This window comes from Cucumis sativus, chromosome 1 (genome assembly GCF_000004075.3).
Source record: "Cucumis sativus cultivar 9930 chromosome 1, Cucumber_9930_V3, whole genome shotgun sequence".
Classification (NCBI taxonomy): domain Eukaryota; kingdom Viridiplantae; phylum Streptophyta; class Magnoliopsida; order Cucurbitales; family Cucurbitaceae; genus Cucumis; species Cucumis sativus.
The window spans coordinates 17,180,650-17,203,249 of record NC_026655.2 but is presented as its reverse complement, the minus strand read 5'-3'; the positions used below and the strand labels follow the sequence as shown (position 1 = coordinate 17,203,249).

Below are 22,600 nucleotides of genomic sequence, written 5' to 3'. Positions count from 1 at the left end.
ATTATTGGAAAGTTCTACCTCATACCTGCAAAATTTAAAATCACTGGAGGTAATCATTTTTTCCCTTAGAATTCGGCCACTTACTTCCTTCTTCATTTGAAACCCTAAAGATAGTTTAAAAACGATTTGAAAGCATTTGTTCACCTTCTTACAAAATTTTTCCATAATCACATTCTAGGCAAAACACGATTAGTCCAAGCCTCTTCCTCTTCTTTGGCACTTTACCTTGCACTACTTCATAAGCACATTTAGACTTTGGGCGCTTTAGTTTGTACTATTTGTTCTTCTTCTTTGAATATCACCATTATAGTCGATTAATTGCTCTATTTGTTCTTCTTTAGTTTTAATCAGATTTTTTTCGCAATTTTTTCTTCGAATATCGCCATGCACAGAATGTTTTGGACTGTATTTTGGAACAATTTAAAATCTCTATTGTTGTCGACTTTGTAATCAATCCTCATTGTTGTCGGCTATGAAATTTTAGAAGGTTCGAAAGAGAAGAATATTTTGAATAATATCGAATATTAGTGTAATTAAAAAAATCCCATAAACAAAATATTGTTACAATAAAATAATTCTTCAAGATAAAAATCACACTATTATCACGGTTTTTGTGGGACGTTGACATTTAAAATCAAAATTTTAGAATTTTTGTGGTTTCAAATCAAAGTTTAAAATGAATTTTAAAATAACCTTTATGGAAAATAAATAGTGGGTATTAATAATCTTCTCCTAAATTTTTGAAATTATGTTATCTATGGTAAATAATGTGAATGGGTCAAGTGGAAAAATGTTAGATTTATTTAGATATAATAGTAATATTAATGTAGCTCATGCCCAATGCGGGTTGTTTTATCTTTTGGGGTATTATTTTGTTAAGTCCATTAAATAAAAAGATAATATCATAATTAAGCACAATGTCTATAAGAAGAACCCCGAGATTGGTTCTCCTCGTTTAAATAGTTCTTTTCTTCCTTATCAAGAAACTCAATTACCTTCAAGGAAGGTTATAAGAGATAAACACAATTTCTTATAAGACCATTCATCGATTAAAGCATGTTATTGATCTAACCAAAATTTATTGTGAAAATATGATCTATTTCAAATATCTTGGTATTTATTGTATTGTTTTAATCACTAATAGGGTTTTATTGTATAAACATGAAATTAAAATTTAACTCAGATAGTAGTTTATTAGTATTTATCAACAATAGATTATAACAAACTATCAATGTTTATTAATGATAGGATAATAGTTGTCTAGCAATGTTTGTATTGTCTATTCATGATAATCAATGATATTTTGCTATAATTGAAAACGTAGTTTTTCAACTATTTCACCATTTAAAACAATTATCCAAAAGATAATATTTAAAGTAACCTTGAAAAGTAAAAACTTTCCTCTAAAAAATTATTCTAATTAACATTCTTTCTACAATTTTATCAAATTCTACTACCGAAATAAGAAAAATTATTGAAAAATTAAAATTTTTAACACTATTTTTTAGAAAAAAAATTCAAACACTTTTATAGTTTAGGTTAGAAACTGTTCGCACGAGATATCCGGAGAAATTTGATTTGTGGATTTGAACTTGGTGTTGATGTTGTATTTTTTTTTATTTGATGCAATGCGGTTCAATCTCTAGAATTTGATCATCTAATTCTCTCTCGACTGAGTGCTTGCGCTTGATTTGGAGAAAACGAAGCACATGATGTTCTTCAAGTTGGAGCCTTGGAAGAAAGCTTGTATCTTCAAAGAAGCTTCAATCTTCGAGGATGATCGATTTCAGGAGTTAGACAGTCTTCTAGCTCTTGGAAGAATTCTCTCTAGATCTTCTAGAGTCAAAATTTTCCAACCCCTACAAATGAGAATAATTCTTCTATTTATAGAGTTAATTGGTGGGCTTTATGGGCTTAAACCTGGTTGATCCATGGACCAGACCTATGGGCATAACCATATGGATTTAGGTTATATTTAGTCTTTGGGCTCAATTAAGCTTATTTTTTAGCTTAGTTGAACTTAGTCCAAGTAAATAATATTTAATTGAACTAAAATGATTAACTTAATCCAACGATTAAGATGAAAACATGTGGCATTATTAGAATGACCAAATTTATGTTTCTTTTTCAATTCTTTAATTTGGGGCACATGTCAATTTTAATTAGTCCCAAATTTAATTATTTGTACTTTTCCTCATTAAATTAATAAATGATGTAGCAATTTGTGATTGGTTTCAAAATTTCTTATTCAACAAATGCCCCTTTTCGAGATTTATGCACTTATACGGGTGAATGAATCTCGAAAAAGATAAATTTGAAGTCAAAGTACTAGTTTTTTTTTTTTTGTTCAATTCAACATATCAAATTAATCAAACTATGAATTTAGTACATGAGTTTGATTTAAATTTAAAATAAGGGTTGAAATATGGCCAAACCTTAAAAAATTCAAAGTTTTATCTGCAACTTAATTTTATTTGAGGATAAATTTTTTTTAATATGATATTTTTTTTAAGTAAAATTTGGAATATAACCAAAATTTTAATTTTGAAATAAGGATAAGGTTTCTACCGTACCTTAATTTATCTTGGGATGCATAAGAATTTGGAATGACCAATTTTAATTTGAGATAAAAAATTTGGTCCTCAATCTTACGTAAAGTTGGATTTATGGCTCTGATTTAAATTCATGATAAAAAGGAGGTCATATATGCAAGTTAATTTAACTTGAATTTTGAATCCAAAATTTAATTTTTAAAATTGAGAATATTTATCTATATATTTTTTTAAATGTTGAAATTTTTAAATATTTTAAATATCTCAGTAAAAGTTAAACTTGAGATTTATCCAAAAAAATGAAATAATTTAAAATAAAATAAGATAATTGGATTATCTTTTCTTTATGTATATATTTGTTTTAAAAAATGATTAAATATCATTCATAATCCTTTTAGGAATTGGATTTGTTGGCCTTATAAATAGACTCATACCTTCCTCACTTATTTCTCATCCAATCAGTAGAAAGGTATAGAAAGCTTTTCTTCTCCTTTTTTTTTTGTGTGTTTTTTTTGTGTGTGTGTGTTTTTTTTTGTTTTGTTTTGTTTTTTTTTTTTTGCAGGAATGACTTTGTCGAGCTTCTTCTAGGGACGACTGGGCTTTTGCCGTCAGATCTACCGCCCTAGTAGGAGAGATCGGACTCTGTCATCGTCAGACTTCAATCTTCATTTGCAGGAATGACTTTGTCGAGCTTCTTCTAGGGACGATCGGGCTTTTGCTGTCAGATCTACCGCCCTAGTAGGAGAGATCGGACTCTATCATCGTCGGGCTTCAATCTTCGTTTGCAGGAATGACTTTGTCGAGCTTCTTCTAGGGACTTTTGTCGTCAGATCAGCCGCCTTAGTAGGAGAGATCGGACTCTGTCATCGTCGGGCTTCAATCTTCATTTGCAAGAATGACTTTGTCGAGCTTCTTCTAGGAACGATCGGGCTTTTGCCGTTAGATCTATCGCCCTAGTAGGAGAGATCAACTCTGTCATCGTCGGGCTTCAATCTTCATTTGCTTCTTCTTTCCCGGTTTTTTTTTTCTTCTTTCTTTTTTTTTGTTTGTTTTTTTTCTTTCCTTTTGTTTTTTGTTTTTTCTTCTTTTTCTTCTTCTTCTTCTTCTTCTTCTTATTTTGCAGGAACTCTACTTTTCATCATGGTGCACTTCACTGAGTATTCTAACTCGACCAAAAGGTGTTTAATTATCCTAAAGGACGTAGATCAATCTTTAGAGGATGTGGTCAATCTTCCCGTGACAGAAGGGACATTTGAGAATATTATGGACTCCCAAATACCCAAGGACAATTTTATCTTTTTGCCTAAATGGTCTAAGGAACGGTTTGTAAATCCAAATTCATCTTTAAAATTTTGGTTTCTAAGGTCTTCAATTCACAACAAGCCTTCAAATGAGAATCCAGAATCAACGTTGGGTCGTCGAATTATAAACGACCCAAAAATTCGTTGGGGAAATGTGCTTAAGGTCCATGGAGAATTTTACTTTCTCATTATTGGGAGTGGTTAGAGCTCGCTGTTGCTAGAAATACGGTAGTACTCAAGCGAGCTTCCCTATTTAATGCTGTGATGGCTTCCCTGTATACATATGATCGCAACAGTGACATTGATTGGGCTTTCTGTGAGGCATGGTGTCCTTCAACAAACACTCTTCACACCTCAGCTGGTGAGATGTCCATCTCCCTATGAGACTTATGGATACTAGGAGGACTCCCGATTAAAGTTAGATTTTATGAAGAAAGCATTCCTTGCCACCAAGACTTAATAGGATCACCTGATGCATGTCCAAGAAGTTGTGAGCATTTATTTGCAGCCTATTACCACATTGTTTCTCAACGCATGGATCACTCTCAAATCACTGTAAGTGAATGGATCTCTTTCTGGGTTACACGATCTGAGGTAAAGTATTCGAAACTGCCTCCTCGAAAGCCTAAAAAGACTTCTTGCCCTCGCTCAACTCATAATCCGGATGGAATTCCCATCAGACGTCCTGACTGGTTTGAAGCTGAACTCAAAGTGTTCCTTGACTTAAGCGTCACTGATGATCATAGGGAAAACACCTATCTAGCGGCATTTCTCTCTTGTTGGCTATGCGTGTTTATGTTCCCTGATAAGCAACCTTTCCTTCGTCCGGAGGTTTTTAAGGTTGCTAGCCTCATGGCGGAAGGCTACACATTTAGCCTTGTCGTCCCTGTTTTAACTAATATTTATAGTGGCCTACGCCAAGTTCACGATTCTACTTCATCACTTGGTTATTCAAATGCTTATTTTCCTCTTCACTATGTCCATGGGTGGCTTGCTCTTTACTTCAACACTCATTATAAAGCCCTTAGAAGTCTTAGGGGTCCTCGCATGGTTGAATTTTCTGGTGAAGGTGGGGCCAAATATATACTTAATCTTGAGGCTCAAACACATATCCACAAGGAAAAGTATGTGTCATGGCATGCGTGTCTTCCAACAAAGAATAAGGACGAACTTTTAACGGACAATGGAGAGTTAATTAGTTGGAATGCTTCATTTCTCATAAGCATTCACTCTTGTTTTCTATCCTCGCCATATGGATCCTCCACAGTTATTGAGCCTTATAGTCCTTGTCACTTTAGCCAGCAATTTGGATTTTATCAAGACGTGCCATATGACTTAGGTTAAGAAATTCCCGAAGCCGATTTTTTAAAGGTAAGATATTGTTGGATGATTTGTATTCGCGAGAATACACTTTTCGAAGTATATCTTCATGTGTCTGCCCCTAACCCAGACACACATGTTACCTCTCATTATAAGGTCTGGTGGCTTGCGAAACACGGTGATTACCTCCAAGAAGGAGTACAACATTTGATAGATCATCCTACTCCCCCTCACATCAAATCCAAAACCACAAAAATAATTGAAAATAATTTTGGTAGTGGAATTCAGAAGATATGCTCCGATGAAACTGATGAACGACTTATGGAGAAAATTGAAGGAGGGACAAAACGCTTGGTGGATAATTTGTCTCTTTCTACACGATTTAAACCTCCTATTAAAGGTGGTATTGACAATGTGGGTAAGGACAACCGCTTATCGATAGCTGCCAAGCGTCCTTCTAAACGTATTGAGAACAATCAAAGCAGCAATGATGATCGCCATTGGAAGAGACCAAAGAAGCCCAACAAACAGTCGATCGATGATGAAGAGTCTCCTATTCGGGTCCCTGATGCTGCACAATTCTTTTCGTCTCCCTTTTTACTTATTTATTTATTGTATTTTCTCTCCTTTTACTCCTCTTATTTCTTGTTGTTAACATTATTTTGCAGTCTTCTTTAGGTGATTATGACCTACACATCAAAGGTACCCTAGAGACAATGTCGAATCTAGAAGACTGTAACGTTGTACTTTCTTATAATGAGAACTCTAAGAAACCTATAGGCGCAAATATTGTGTCTGCTCGTCCTCTTGTGATCAAGGGGCCTCCTCAAAAAGTGGGAGGAACGAAGCCTATTGCAGCTCCTGAGATTTCTCATTTTTGTGCTGACAGCTTAATTTCTGACCTCTGACGACAGACTGCCATAACCTTGTGGGAAAACCTACGACAGAAGATCATTCGTATCCCTTTTGAACGACTGAGTAGTCTTGAACCAGAAATGCGTAAGATCTTTGATGCGATTGCGACTAGCGACAACAACAACCTTATTGTTTTGACGGAGCTTGTGGATGGTTACTTCCAAGGTGTCGAGAACCATAATCAAATACATTCCTCATTTCTACTCCAATCAACTAAGGATGTTTAGTTAACGGAGGCAAAAGGTTTTGTGAAAACTCTGCGAGTTGATGAGAATCGTATATTGCAGAGACCAACACTGCTAAACGTCGCCTTACACGACTGTCTGCCAAGGAGGCTAAACTAGAGGCAAAACTAAAGATGGTGCAGATCGAGTCTACTAAACTTTCTGGCATAATTTTCAAGAACGACCTGGAGCTGAAGTAGAAGCAACATGAGATTTCGAAGACTTGTGAGGAAATTGACAAGCTCGAATGTGCCTCGATCGTTGGAGATATTGATGCTAAAATGCTATCAACACTTCATGAATCTTTAGAAAGCACACTAGAGGAGCTGAAGAACTTTAAATGGACTCCATGATTCTCTGTCTTCTCTTATTTATCTACTTATGTCATTTTATTTTTTATTTTTTTGCTAGAATTTATAATAAAAAATTTTATTCTTTCATTGTTCCACTCCTCATCATTTTTTTTATTAAATGTAATTTGTCTTTCTTCCTTCTTTTTTACTGGACTGAACTTAAAGTTTTCTTTAAGCTGCCTACGTACCCTTTATAATATAGGGATCAAGTCATAACGTAGTTCAAATTTTTTTTTTTGTTGGACTGAGCTTAAGGTTTTTCTTAAGCTGCCTACGTACCCTTTATATGGGATCAAGTCATAACATAGTTCAATTTTTTTTTTCTTGTTGGACTGGGCTTAAGGTTTTCCTTAAGCTGCCTACGTACCCTTTATAATATAGGGATCAAATCATAACGTAGTTCAACTTTTTTTGTTTTTTTTACCTAACAAAATTAAGCATAAATTTTTGTAAGAAATTTACCATTGATTGGGCCAATTCGTAGTCCGTCTTGATCAACGATCTTGTATGCGCCATTTGTATAAACTTCTTTAACAATGTAGGGTCCATCCCATTTAGGTGTAAACTTATTTTCTGTATGCCTTGTTGTGATGATCGGTCTTCTTATGACAAGTACTAGATCACCGACTTGAAAGGAGCGAGGTTTAACGTGCTTATCAAAAGCTTTGGACATTCTCGCTTGATAACATTTCAATGCTTGTTGAGCCTCTAATCGCTTTTCATCAAGTGCTTCTAACTCTTGAAGACGTAACTTCACATTATCTTCGGTAGTCAATCCCTCTTGTACTACCATTCTTAGTGACGGAATTTCCCTTTCAAGAGGAAGGACAGCCTCCATACCGTAAACAAGCAAATATGGTGTAACCCCTGTAGGGGTGCGATGAGTCGTCCGATAAGCCCATAATGCCTCACCGATCCTTTCTTGCCAATCCCTCTTTGACTTGGAGATAATTTTCTTTAAAAGATTACACAACGTTTTGTTGAATGCTTCTGCTAGTCCATTCGCTGCTGCGTTGTGCATGGATGACTTATATTGCTTGATTTTGAATTTTTCACATAACTTGTCCATCATGCTATTGGAGAATTGCTTTCCATTATCTGTCACGATTCGGTGTGGAATACTGTATCGATAGACGATGTGTGTTCGAATAAAGTCTGTCACGTTCTCCTTCTTGGCTTCTCTTAAGGAAATGGCCTCAGCCCACCTTGAAAAATAGTATGTTGCTGCTACGATATAAGAATGTCCTGCTGATGATTTTGGTGTAATGGGGCCAACCAGATAGAGTCCCCAAGCCTGAAAAGGCCAAGAAGCCACAGTTGGATGAAGAGGTTCTGGAGGTTGGTGTATGAAGTTTGCATGGTATTGACAAGCCTCACACTTCTTCACATAGTCTATTGAGTCTTGGATCATCTTAGGCCAATAGTAGCCCATTCTGCTTAGCTGGAATTGAAGCTTTAGTCCCGACTGATGTGCTCCACAAACACCTGCATGTACTTCCTTTAGAGCTTTTACCGAATCTTCCTTTCTAAGACATCGAAGGAAGAGCCCTTCAAGAGAACGACGATATAAAGTTCCCTTGTAATAAATGAAATGTGCAGCCCTTCTTCGTATCTCAATTTTATGACGAGAATCCTTTGGAAGCTTTCCATGTTCAAGATACTCTATGATGGGTTGACGCCAATCTTCTTCATCAATCAAATAGGATGTTGCCACGTTCACTTCCTGACATTCAGGCATAACCCATCGTTGATAGAGTGGTATGTTCAGAGTTACATCATCTGGCATGGTCAAGGCAGTGGCTAAATTTGCCAATGCATCCGCTCTCTTATTTTCTACTCTAGGGAAATGTTCTAACATCACACTATCGAACTTTTCCATCAATTGTCGAGCATAAGCAAAATATGACTTCAAGTCTTCATGTTTCACGTCATATTGAAGCGAGAGTTGATTGATTATCAATTTTGAATCACCATAGACCTCTATGAATGACACTCCGATTTCTAATGCTATTTGAAGGCTAATTATCAAAGCCTGATATTCAACCACATTGTTTGAACACAATTCAGAAAGTGCAAAGCTATAAGGCAACATGTGCTTCTCAAGAGAAACGAGGACAATGCTTGCCCCCGCACCACTTCTTCGATCTGCACCATCGAAGTACATAGTCCAAGGTTCCATAACTTCTGTGAAGAAAACCTCATCGTCTGGTAGGTCTTCACATAACTTCCAATCCGAAGGAATTGGGTGGTCTGCTAAAAAGTCTGCTAGCACTTGTCCTTTTATCGCCTTTTGGGGAATATAGACAATGTCATATTGTTGGAGTAGAACCGCCCATTTGGCTAAGCGTCCAAAGATGATTGGCCTGGATAGAACATACTTTATCAGGTATGCTTTTGCCACTAGATGAACCGTGAAGGCCTGCACGTAATGGCTCAACTTATCAATGACAAAGAAAAGTGCAAGGCACATCTTCTCGATGGGAGAATAGTTAACTTCAGCCCCAATTAATGTTCTGCTTATATAGTAGAGAGCACGCTCCTTTCCCTTTACCTCTTCTTGTGCCAGTAATGCTCCTAAGGACCTTTTTTGTGCAGCAATGTACAATATTAATGGTTTGTCAGGTACTGGAGCTCCCAGCACTGGGGGAGTAAACAAGTATTTCTTTATGCTATCAAAAGCATTCTGACAAGCTTCATCCCACACAAAATTTTCTCCTTTTCTCATCAACTTTTGAAAAGGTTGACACTGATCGGCCAGGTTAGAGATGAACCTTCGGATGTAAGCCAATCGTCCTTGGAGACTTCTTAGGTCATGCAAAATTTTAGGTCTTGACATCTTCTGAATGACATTAATCTTGGACTAGTCTATTTCGATCCCTCGATGCCTTACAATGAAGCCAAGAAATTTTCCTGAAGTTACACCAAACACACACTTGAGAGGGTTCATCTTTAGCTGATATTTTCGCAAGCGGTCAAACACAACTTTTAGATCCTTCAAATGGTCTTGTCGTCTCTTTGTTTTGACTACAAGATCATCAACATAACATTCAACATACTTGTACAAAATATAATCAAACACTTTCTACATGACACGTTGATAAGTAGAACCGACATTTTTCAATCCAAAGGGCATCACCTTGTAACAGTATATTCCCTTTGGAGTTCTGAAAGCTGTCATTTCTTCATCTGAGAGGGCCATCCGTATTTGATTATATCCAGACGACCCATCCATAAATGACGACGCCTCGTGTCCAGTAGTTGCATCAACCATGATTTCTATGATGGGCAAGGGAAAATCATCTTTAGGGCATGCATTATTCAGGTCGCGAAAGTCTACACAAACGCGAAGTTGTCCATTATTTTTTCTAACAGGGACAATGTTTGCTATCTACGTTGGGTATTTGACCTCGAGAATGAATCCTGCTTCGATCAACTTGTCGACTTCCACCTCGATTTGAGGGATAAGCTCTGGTCGAAAACGTCGTTGTGCTTGTTTAACCGGTCGATATCCGGGTTTAATTGTAAGATGATGAACTGCTACTTTTGGGTCAAGTCCTAGCATCTCCTTGTACTACCACGCAAAGATGTCCCTGTATTCGGTGAGCAAACTCATGTATTTATCCACCTCTTCGTTAGAGAGGGATGCACTAATGAAAGTCGGACGTGGTTCCTCTATTGTACCAAGGTTCACCTCTTTTAGTTCGTCTACAGTAGATTGACCACCATCCTCTAAACTTTGTGGGGCATTTTCTGCGTCTTCTTCATGAGTTTCAGTCTCTGATTCCTCAATAAGGGTGATGTGATGACATGAAGTTTCATCTTCCCCTTGTTCCGACTCTTCTTTTTCAGGATTCGTTAGTATAACATCATGTATTTTTACCTTTAACGAACCTTGACTTGTATTGAGAGTAACAAAGGTTTTTCTTTTCATGCGAGAAGGAACATTGCTATGAATTTCTCCATTTTCCTTTGCCTCGCAAGGAAACTGCTTAATATGACAATTCTTGACATCTGTATGCTTAATTCGACGCCAAACTGTCGCACGAGACATTTGTTCCTTCTTCTTTGTATTTATGTTGGAATCAATGTTGACGTATGAACCTTCATCCCCAAGACGATTAAAAATTGGAGCACGGGGTGCTTGTACATTTTTCTTTTTAGACACACCTAGCCTTTCAAAGGCTGATGGTCTTGTAGTTGTCAAGGCATGACATGTGCTTTCTTCCTTTATGGGAGTCATAGTTAGCCTTCAAAAGACCGAATGTCGTTCAAGGCTCGGTACTGACTAGAGCCTTTCTCTTTCTGCCTCTGTCATGCTTAGCCTTTCAAATACTATGGGGCGTGCAACAGATGGTCTAATTCGATCAAATACTGAGATTCTCTAATTATCACCTTCTTTTACGTCAGTACTGTCATCCTCCTCTATAGTTATATGATTGATGTCAACCACTCTTTCCTTCCTCTTTTTAATTATATGGATCGGTTCTGGCGACTTGTATCCGAGTCCTTTTCTCGACACGGGTATAGAATGTCCTTCCCGTAGAAGCTTCTTTTGAGTTAAGAAGAGCTCAGGTCGGTCATGAATTTTCAAGCTTTTAAACTCGGTGTGAGCTGTGAAGTAATAACTTGCTTTCGTCATCAATTTGTAAGCCTTGGGGTCGAATCCGTCTTTCGTTCGCCTTTGGGGCAAGTTTGCTTCCACCAGATCTACCTTTACCTCCTGCTTCGTTATCTTAGTTAGTGGTGTAGTGAAGCTTTCTTTTATGACTTCGATGTCACCAACCTTCAAACCTTTTGGAGACTCCATGAATGGTGATTCGCCTTTCTTGTGCCTTGACAGAGGGACATACATGAGCAGCATTTTCATCCTTCAAGATCATACCCTTTGTGCTGCTAGTGTATGCTTCACCCTTTCTAGAGTTAAAGGTTCCCGCACTTTCATGTGGTTTTGTGGTTGCGAGTGATTTCAACTGTGAATTATCTTCTCATTTTGTAAGAGGGGTTTCTGCAGGCGAAACTTCTAAAATATTATCATTCTTTGAATAAAACTTTGCATCTGCGAAGTGAGACTCAACCTCTGAGAATGGATTAGAGTCGGCTTCAACCTTCTTTACACCATCCTAATAAAATTTGAAGCACTGATGCAGTGTTGAAGTTACTACTCCGTTTCCATGAATCCAAGGACGACCTAGTAACAACTTGTAAGTGGTCCTTGAGTCTATGACATGAAACAATACACTGGCCTTTAGGTCGCCAATTGTGAGTTCTAACCGTATCATGCCTATTGCTCTTTGGCTGCCTTGGTAAAAACCTTGAATTACCAGCTTGCTATTTGAGAGCTCGTCCATCAAGATGCCTAATTGCCACATAGTCGACTTTGGCATTATGTTGACAGCTGATCCATTATCAATGAGGATTCTATCAACTCTCTGTTCTCGAACGTATCCATAAACATACAAAGGTCTATTATGAAGTTTAGATCCCAACAACAAATCCTCATCTGAGAAGTCTATAGACATACAATAAGAACCACTCTCATATGTCATAGTCGGAGTACTCGAACTTGATGCTCTTGAATTTAACAATGCATCAATAAGGATGGTTTTGGTCTCTTGAGGAAGTGATAATAGATCCTCTACATTAAACCTTGAAAGGTCTTTTGATACTCCCTCTTCTTCTAGTGATCTTGGAGGGATTATTTCTTCCTCTGTTGTGCTGATAGCATGACACGCAACGACTTTTGGGTCTTCATCCTGATGATCACAAAGGAAGCTTTTTGGAAGGAAGTCTGCCAAGGTCACTAAGCGTTGAGGTCGAGAGAAATCCATGTCTTCCTTATGTACGAGCTTGAGCTTAAGCTTATGAGTCTTCTTCTTTTTCTTATTCTTTTGAGTCTTATTTCCTCTTCTATAGTTTTGGTAAGAGTGAGACTCTCTTTGGGTCGGGATCGACTGTCTTTTCTTTCGGTGGGTCACCACTATCCACCCTTCATCGTCTTCTTCGATTGGTCTTTTCCCTCCTTGAGGATCCTCGTATGAGACTTCCTGAAAGAATTGGAAAACTATAGGCTCAAAGGTCCCGAACTGGACCAAGCTTTCCCTTTGCTCCAAAATCAATCTCGACGAAGGAACCTCAGACATTATCATCACTGCAGCGTGGTTTGTTTGAGCTACTTCCTCCAAATCTAGCTCAATCCTTTTCTCACGAGCCAACCTTAGAATTAGCTCCTTCAGCACGAAGCATTTCTCTACTGGATGACTAATGACCCGATGATATTTACAGTAATTGGGATCATCTACCTTTCCTGCTTGCTCAGGTCGCTTACATTCTGGCAGCTGGATCAGCTACTTCTCTAGTAGTTGCTCTAGTATGTCAGCGATATCTCAATTAGGAAATGGGTAAACTTTTTCCTGCATTTCTTTTAAATTCAGACGTCGCCTTTCGCTTCCATCATCCTTCTTTTCAACCCTCGCTTCCTTTTCTTTGGAGAATTTCAGCGGAGTTGTGTTTAGGACCACAGATTCTTTTACGGTGCTTTTCACTATCTTTTTAGCACCCTTCATCTCTTTCTTGTCTTTATTTATTTCAGGAACAAGAAAATCTTTAGTTCCTCTACTGGCGATGCTCAACTCCATATCATGAGTTTGAGTTGCCAGTTCTTCAAATGTGCGGGGCTTTATTCCCTGCAAAATATAGAGGAGTCCTCAGTGCATGCCTTGGGTGCACATTTCTACAGCCGACAGTTCGGTGAGCCGAACTTTACAGTCAAGACTTAGAGCTCTCCATCGATTGATGTAGTCGATGACTGGTTCTCCCTTTCTTTGTTTCGTATTTGTAAGCTCCATCATACTTACAGTGCGCCTGGTGCTGTAGAAGCGATTAAGAAACTCCTTTTCTAGTTGTTCCCAACTCTCAATGCTTTCTGGCTCCAGATCAGTATACCATTCAAAAGCATTTCTTTCAAGCTTCCAACAAATTGTCTGACTAGTTGATCTCCTCTTGATCCTGCATTTTCACATGTTTCGACGAAGTGAGCAACGTGCTGTTTTGGATTGCCCTTTCCGTCAAACTGCTGGAATTTTGGAGGCTGATATCCAAGCGGCGTTCTCAAGTTGTCGATTCTTTTGGTGTATGGTTTAGAGTACATGAAAGAAGTCTGAGATGGGCCTTCATATTGTGCTCTGATGGAGTTTGTGATCATATCTTGTAATTGTTGAACTGAGAGAGAAGCCACAGAAGTTGATTGTTGTTGTGGTTGATTTTCTTGCACCACGTTCTTCCCTTTGTCACATATTTTAACGACAAGAGTTTGACTTGATTTAGCAGTTTCACGAGTCTGCATCTGCTCTTTTAAAGCTGCGATTTCGTGGTCTCGTTCATCAACAACCTTCATCAGGAGATTAATTTTTCTCTCCATCTCCGCCATGGCAGTCTCGACTGTAACATCAGCCATCATGACAAACATCACATCTGGGTGTGCTTCTTTCAGTGACCTGCTAGAGGCAAAATCAAAATCATTATATAGGGGATTTTCCTTGATGACAATTCCAGCTTTAGGAGATCCCATCAATTGCTTCAGGATGCTCTGCGCGATGGCGGAACCTTGATCTTGCCCTTGGATGACCCCCTTGGAACGACTACGGGTGATAGGTCCGGTGTAGGTGTCACTTGCAGTTGAAGATTTGGATGCAGATTTCTTTGATGCCATTGATTTGCATGTAGCTCTAGATGACGAGAGAGAGATGAGAGGTAGAGATGGTCCCACTAGGTGTGCCAATTTGTTCGCACGAGATTTCCGGAGAAATTTGATTCGTGGATTTGAACTTGGTGTTGATGTTGTATTTTTGTTGATTTGATGCAATGCGGTTCAATCTCTAGAATTTGATCCTCTGATTCTCTCTCGACTGGGTGCTTGCGCTTGATTTGTAGAAAATGGAGCACGTGATGTTCTTCAAGTTGGAGCCTTGGAAGAAAGCTTGTATCTTCAAAGAAGCTTCAGTCTTCAAGAATGATCGATTTCAGGAGTTAGGGAGTCTTCTAGCTCTTGGGAGAATTCTCTTTGGATCTTCTAGAGTCAAATTTTTCCAACCCCTACAAATGAGAAGAATTCTTCTATTTATAGAGTTCACTGGGCTTTATGGGCTTAAGCCTGGTTGATCCATGGACTAGACTCATGGGCTTAACCATATGGATTTTGGTTATATTTAGTATTTGGGCTCAATTAAGCTTATTTTTTAGCTTAATTGAACTTAGTACAAGTAAATAATATTTAATTGAACCAAAATGATTAACTTAATCCAACGATTAAGATGAAACATGTGACATTATTAGAATGGCCAAATTTATGTTTCTTTTTCAATTCTTTGATTTGGGGCACATGTCAATTTTAATTAGTTTCAAATTTAATTATTTGTATTTTTCATCATTAACTTAATAAATGATGTGGCAATTTGTGATTGGTCTCAAAATTTCTTATTCAACCGAAACTAAAAAAAAATTATGGATCTCCTGAAGTAGAAAATCGTCAAGAAAAATATCAAAATGCGTCGAAAAAGGATCTTTCCGACACATAAATTAATGTGTGTCGGACGCCAGGTCAAGCGAAATGTGTTGGAAGAGGTCTTCTTGATGTTGTTAAATAAAATGTCGATTGAGAATTTGCTGTATTTAGGTGTCAAAAGTTTATGGCACTAGAAGATCTTTGTAAAATTTTCGACGCCAATAAAACTCTTGATGGTCGTACATACGATGTCAGGAGTTTTTTTGTTTTTTTTCTTTTTAAATATAGTCGTTCGTTTCAAAGACAAAATACCTTGCTTTCTCCCTCAACACAATTTCTTTTCTCCCTTGAAAGAAATTTGATAATTCAACACAAGTGAACAAATGCAAAATCAAGTACCCCTAGAGTTAATTAATTCCCTATCACTCTCATCTTGAAGGCCATAAAAATGCCAAATTTATAAATCACTACAAACAAATCAAAGAAACGTACATTATATTGAATTGTGAGGGAGAAAAAAAATGCAAGCATGTACAATCCTGTTACAATAGCATTTATTGAATGAAGTAGAAAGATATCAAATACTCTAGAAAAATAGAACATTGAGATTATTAATTTGGAGAGATGCATAAATTAATATCTCATATGATGAACAAGAAATTGGTGATCATGGTGATGAAGAGTAGTAGCATAGGAAATGCATCAATTTTGAGTGCAGCATTAGGTGGCATCGATCCAAGTATAGGCATAACATCAATAGCAAATTTCATGCCCAAATTGCAATGGTTACCAACTTCACATATAAAGTATCTACGACCAGGACGATCCAGTACAGGAAAAACATTTCCCACAAAAACTATTCCTGGCTTCACGCACCCATCAAGCTCTGCTTGAGACCCAGGCATTGCATAGTTGTGAGTTTCATTTGCACTTGAATTGAACCCTAGGTTGAGAAAAGTATTAAGTCAAATCTATAAACAAACAAAAGTTTAATCCCTTAAGATGACAGTTAAATATCTAAGGACGGACATTCTATTTCAAATTGATGATCCAAAGCTTTCTTTCACAATTCTAGTGGTTATTTATAGCCAATTACAAGAAAATAAAACATTTAACTAATTAGTATTCTAAAATATAATTAATCTAAGTTAGCAAGTAAACAAATATTAAATGAATTATACTAATTATCTTCCAAATTATCCTTAATTTTCTTTTATTCATCATAAACAAAATGATGAAAATTCATGCAACAACTGGCATTGTATACAACATTTAATCATCTAATTTGACACAATGGTTGAAGTGTAAAAATGGATTACGTAAGTGTTTATAATATGATACATTTTGAGACAATAAAAAAAATGTTAATAATCCAAATATTATATATATAGTTGTAAATAATAACATGTGAAAGTGAAAGTTGGTATTACCTTCTATCCTAGAACTAAGAGGTTTATGTAATCGTTCAGAACAATTTTCAAAGTTTAGGAATATATATAATTGAAATCTAATAGAAATTTAGGAAAGCTTTGGAAGTTAAAATTAAAATGTAGAGTATATATATGATTACTTACTTAACCTATCGCCAACAAAGAAAGTCTTATTACTAGCCCATTCGGAGAAGAAGGTGGGAGTTGGCGGTAGGTTCCAACCGAAATCACCTCCGACCTGATAGTCAACAGCAGCAACAGCCGGAAGGAGCACAGCGATGAAGAGGAAGGAAGCAAGGAAAGTCACTTTTTGTGTTGAAACCATTCTTGAAGATCTTTTGTTTCTGAAATGAGAAGAAGAGAAGAGTATATATAGAGGAGTTTATAGAGATTTATACAGAAAAGAGGTTGATGGGTGTGGGAAATGGATAATATAGTATAAAAGAGGAGAACATGAGTTGCCAATTTTGAATTAAATAATGAAACGAAGTGAAATGGGTCAATATTAATAGCCGTGGAGAATTGTACTTCTAATTCTAATTATTATTTTTGAAATTTATTTACTTTAGTGAATAACTGAGACCGATTACCATTTTAAAATTAATGTATTAATTCTTTAGCTCGACCATGGTTGAAATTATTTAGTTCCACGTTTCAACCAATCTAACAACTAAACTTGTTATCCAACTCAAAAGTTTTAATTTTCATTTTCGATATTTATTTTATTTTAACATTTAAACTTTTAAATTACTTTGTTTAAATTTGAAGAAATATTAATTTATGTCTCTATATCTTTATACGAATCATCTAAAAGTCTTAAATTAATAAGTTTTCTAATTAAACTCTCTTACGTTTTTTATAAATAAATCAATTTAAATAATGAAAGGAATTAAAAATAGTTACGAATTGTTTACTGTCTAAATTAAAACACTTATGTTTGATTGAAATTTGAATCAATGCCATTAAGGTCCAGTGGGGCATTGGTGGTCTCAAACTTTGAAGGGTCAAAGTCAAATAGTCAGTCATGAAAAATATCAACACATCATATATTAGACTATAATTTTGGGAACCTATCCAAAGTTTTTTTTTAATGCTTAATGTTGGGATTTGATTTATTTATCATTAGATTTTATTTTCATAGTTTGAAAGCTCAAATTTTTATCCAATAAATTCTAACTATATATATGGACCAAACTAAACATGGTTAAAAAAGAGCAAGAATTGTTCCTTCCTTGGAGCAGAAAGATTGAAATTTTTATTTATTCGTTACTTCTAAAAACAATTATGACTATAATACTTATGAAAATCATAAACAACCTTACAACACAACACAAATTTAAAGTAGTATATACGTCAAAAGAGAAGAGATATGTCAACTAGAAAATAATGCAAAGTTCAACATATAATTAAAGATGTTGCCGTTAGAGTTTTCCGTACTTGTCTAAGGTTAATAGTTTTTGGTTTCATGGATGATCACATGTTGTCATAGACGTTGACACAAAAGATGTCACACAAGTTGTGCCATTCTTCTAGTTTATGTTTCCTTATTTGAAATTTTTTGTATAGCTATTTTCGTTATTTATGGTTGTTTTCCTTTTCCATTATTGTTCCTATTATTGTTTGTATAAATCTTTACACTGTTAAAGCTGTCACTTCTATTTACTGCGGTTTGGAATTCTTGTGTTTTTGTGGTGGCAGTTTAATATAATACTCATTGTGTTGTCGTTGATCTACATTCAATAATCATACGAAACATTTGTTGAAGATTTAAGAATAAGAAGTTTTCATGGTGCTAGAGGAAGCCTGAGACTTTCATTACACAAAATGGAGGTCTCCAACTTTGGTTCATTAGTGAAACATCTTCACAATAGAGGTAAAAAGATAACATTAAAAGAGAGTGGGAGTTTTATAAACTAGACAACTTGGAGTGTTCTTTACTAATTTGCATATGCAGAGGAGCTTAAATTCGATTAAGGAGGAGTCTATCTCACATCTAATGGAGTCTAAGTGATTATTGAGTTAGGCTCTATATGTGTATCATTATAAATCTCGTGACTTTTCAAATATATATACACACACACATACCTACGTGTTGTAAACACTGGACTCTTAAATATTAGTGAATTGAATTATCTAATTTCTCTGATACGCTACCCCAGAACGTATGTGAATATCACCGAACAAATTTACAAATCTCTACGTGTTCACTCTTCATTTATAATATAATTTGTTATTCTAATGTTGTCTCTAAAGTTGTCAAGATATTTTGTTTATGTGTGACATATTCATTCTTAATTTTCAATATTTTTTAGTCCTAAACTTTAGGAAAGTAGTCATTTAATTCATGAACTACTCCAAGTTGGGAATAATTGAGTTTATATATATAAACTTTACCAAACATGTAAATTAGGCCTTACCTAATAATTGTTTATAAACTTTTTCAAATTGCCCAAACATTACATTCTAATAACTTATTTAAAAAAAGAAAAGAAAAGAAAAGAATAATACATAAATATATGATGAATATTACAATAGCATTTATTCAAACAATAAGAAACATCTACAAAAACCAATGGAACAATATGGGAACACACACAACATGATCACAAAACGAGAAAAATAATGAAACAGCAATAAACATAACTAACTATATGGTTACGAGAAAGAGCAATCCAGTCATTGCTGCAGCCAAAACTGCACCAAATCTCAAGGAAGAAGCGGAGCTCGGCGGCGGCGGCGGCGGTGGCAGCAAGGCAGAGTTGGGGTTTACAAAAACGTCGACAGTAAATTTCATACCCGCGTTACAATGATTGCCAATTGTACAAATGAAGTAACGACGACGGGGAGAATCAAGTAGAACAGATAACATGGCAGATGATGTACTTAAACTAATTCCTGGTTTCACACATCCATCAAAATCCGTTTGACTTTCAGGCTCTGCCACGTCATGGAACTCCGACGAGTTTGATTGGAATACTGTACATAAAAACAAACCACACATATATCAAACTATAAAACAAGGAATCTCTCATTCTTGTCGATAATGATTTAGTTTATGTATTTTCTCACTTGTACGATATGATTTAATTTTTATTGTAAAACATAATATATGGTTTATTTTAAATTTACTTAAATTTGTAATAGAAACAAACAAAAAGTAGTCTTAGGGTATAATTAAGCAGCTACCTAGTTTATCACCAACAAAGAAAGTTTTATTATGAGTCCAATCGGAGAAGAAGGTGGGTATTGGTGGAACGTTCCAACCGAAATCGCCACCAACATCATAATCAAAGCCGTAAACGACTTGTAGGAGAGCTCCCACGAGGAAAACACAAGCAATTGAACTCCAACTCATTAATTTTGTAGCCATTTTTATGATGATGATGAATAACTGAGAGGAAAAAATAACAGAAAGAGTAGATTTTTATAGATGTTTTTAAGTAGTCCGGGAACAATATAAGAACAAGTCAATGTCCAAACTTGTAGTTGGTCAACATCCAACAACATATATAATTTTGATGAAGTGTGTCTGTAAAACTAAAAACTAGTTTTCTTTATGAACACACCTTTAAATTTATAGGTGTTTACAAAAAAAAAAAAAAAAAAAAAAAAAAAAAAAAATTAGGAAAAGAGCAACTAAGGTTGTTGGAATTCAGTTTTCTTTACAATCTCCACCTTGAATCCAACTTAAACATGTGATAGTGATCCTTCCATCTTACTCTTCTTTTTCTGATCTATTCTTTTTCAGGTAGGTTGAAACCTACCAGCTAGAGGAACTTCTGGAGCTGCATTGTTGAGACCGGCTTGGTAAGCTTCAATCTTTCCTCGTATAAAGTGGTATTTTATGTCTATATGCTTTGTTTGGCTGTGGTATTGTGGGTTTTGGATAGGTGAATGGGACTTTGGTTGTCACAGGAGATTTTTACAATCCACTGTTTGATTCCAAACTCCTTCATCAGTCCTTTAAGCCATAATCCTTCTTTTACAGCTTCTGCTAATGTTATGTATTCTGCTTCTGTAGTTGAGAGAGAGCAACAATAGATTGTAGGGTTGCTTCCAACTAATTAGATTAGGGTCATAGAGGAAAACATATCCGATTAAACTTCTTCTTTTGTCACTGTCACTGACAAAGTCTGAGTCCACATAACCAATCAGTTATAGTTCTGACTTAGTGGACCTTTGATAGTTTATTTTAGTAGACTTGGACTAGATTAAGTATCTCTTTATCCATTTAGTTTCTTTCTAGTGCCGTTTTTCAAGATTAGCCATATATCTGCTGACTAGGCTTGCTGAATTGGATAGATTAGTTCTAGTGGAGATCATCAAGTACATTAAACTTCTTAATGCTTGACTGTAGGGTACATTTTCCATATGTAGTTTGTGCTCTATGACTGTAGGGTACATTTTCCATATGTAGTTTGTGTTGGAGGCGTTGACGAGCCCACTCTAAATTTACTCTAAATCTCACAAACTTTTAAGAGAAGAAATTTGTTCTCTTAGAAAACTCAATAACACACAAGAGAAGAATGTTGTTCTCTTGAAACTCACTTACTTTCTAAAACTCAATTTGCTTCTACTGATTTTATTCTTTTATCTTTGTGTACAAATGAAGGAAATGATCTCTATATATAGTATTCAAGAGACACTTCCTAAAAGACACAAAATAAATGAAGTACATGAATACATACCATTCATGTACTTGAATAATTACATGTATCTAGAAATGCATATGTATCTTGAAACTAGAAATGTATCTATTAATGTGTTATCCATAATGTATCTAGCTTATTAATTTCTAACATGCCCCCTTAAGCTAGACTTCCCAAACTCCGAGCTTCTCTTTCATTTTCAAGAATGAATCTGTCTTTAATGCTTTTGTGAATACGTCTGCAACTTGATCTTGAGTCTTGCAATACCTGATATATACTTCTCCATCTTTGATCAATTCTCTGATGAAATGATATTTGATGTTTATGTGTTTGCTTCTTCCATGAAAAACGGGATTCTTCGAAAGTGAAATAGATGATTGATTGTCACAGAACATGATGGTCCCTTTCTCTTGAGGACACTTCAATTCATGTAGTACATTTCTTAGCCAAAGTGCTTGACAACTAGCAACAGACAAAGAAATGTATTCAGCTTCTGTTGTGGACAATGCTACAACATCTTGCTTCTTTGATGCCCATGAAACTGCTCCAGAACCAATATTAAATACATACCCAGAAGTACTTTGAAATCATCAATATTTCCTCCCCAATCACTATCACTGTAGCCAACAAGAACATTATCTACATTCCTTTTATAGTGGATTCCATGATCAACAGTTCCAAGAATGTATCTAAGAACTCTCTTTCCAGCTTCCCAATGACTTCTCTTTGGTGATGTCATAAATCTACTCAATAAACTGACCGAGAACATAATATCAGGTCTAGTTGTAGTTAAATACATTAAACTTCCAACCAAACTTCTATAAATGGTGGCATCAAAAGCTTCACTAACATCATGCTTACTTAACTTTAAACCCAATTCCATAGGAGTACAGGCAGGATAAGCATTCTCCATTTTGAACTTTTTCAACAAATCTTTTGCATACTTCTTTTGGAAAATTGCAATCTCATTATCACCTTGTTTAACTTCAATACCAAGAAAATAATGAAGTAAACCCATATCAGTCATCTCAAATTCCTTTTTCATGCTCTCTTTGAATTCTTCAATCATCATATTTGAGTTGCCTGTAAATATTAAATCATCAACATATAGACAAACTATCAAGAAATTACCATTTTCATGTTCTTTGGTGTAGAGAGCATGTTCATATGGACATCTTCTGAAACCATCCTTTAAGAAAAAATTGTCGATGCGACTGTACCAAGCCCTTGGTGCTTGCTTTAGCCCATACAAGGCTTTCTTTAATCGACACACCTTATTTACTTCTCCAATCTTTGCATAACCGGGGGGTTGCTCAACATATATTTCATCCTCTAAATACCCATTTAGGAATGCTG

General features: G+C 35.8%; 2 protein-coding genes across 2 annotated transcripts; both read right to left on the bottom strand.

The window, feature by feature from the left end:
• Positions 1–15,549: 15,549 nt before the first annotated feature.
• LOC101206568 (umecyanin) lies at positions 15,550–17,027 on the bottom strand. Its single transcript, XM_004151411.3, has 2 exons — positions 16,740–17,027; positions 15,550–16,108 (listed from the first exon to the last, which is right to left on the bottom strand). The coding sequence occupies exons 1-2, from the start codon at positions 16,918–16,920 to the stop codon at positions 15,807–15,809; spliced, it is 483 nt and encodes a 160-aa protein (XP_004151459.1). The 5' UTR covers positions 16,921–17,027; the 3' UTR covers positions 15,550–15,806.
• A 2,087-nt stretch (positions 17,028–19,114) lies between these two features.
• Positions 19,115–19,965, bottom strand: LOC116404304 (umecyanin-like). Its single transcript, XM_031886482.1, has 2 exons — positions 19,782–19,965; positions 19,115–19,571 (listed from the first exon to the last, which is right to left on the bottom strand). Exons 1-2 carry the CDS (start codon positions 19,963–19,965, stop codon positions 19,243–19,245), a joined length of 513 nt encoding a protein of 170 aa, XP_031742342.1. The 3' UTR covers positions 19,115–19,242.
• Positions 19,966–22,600: the final 2,635 nt, after the last annotated feature.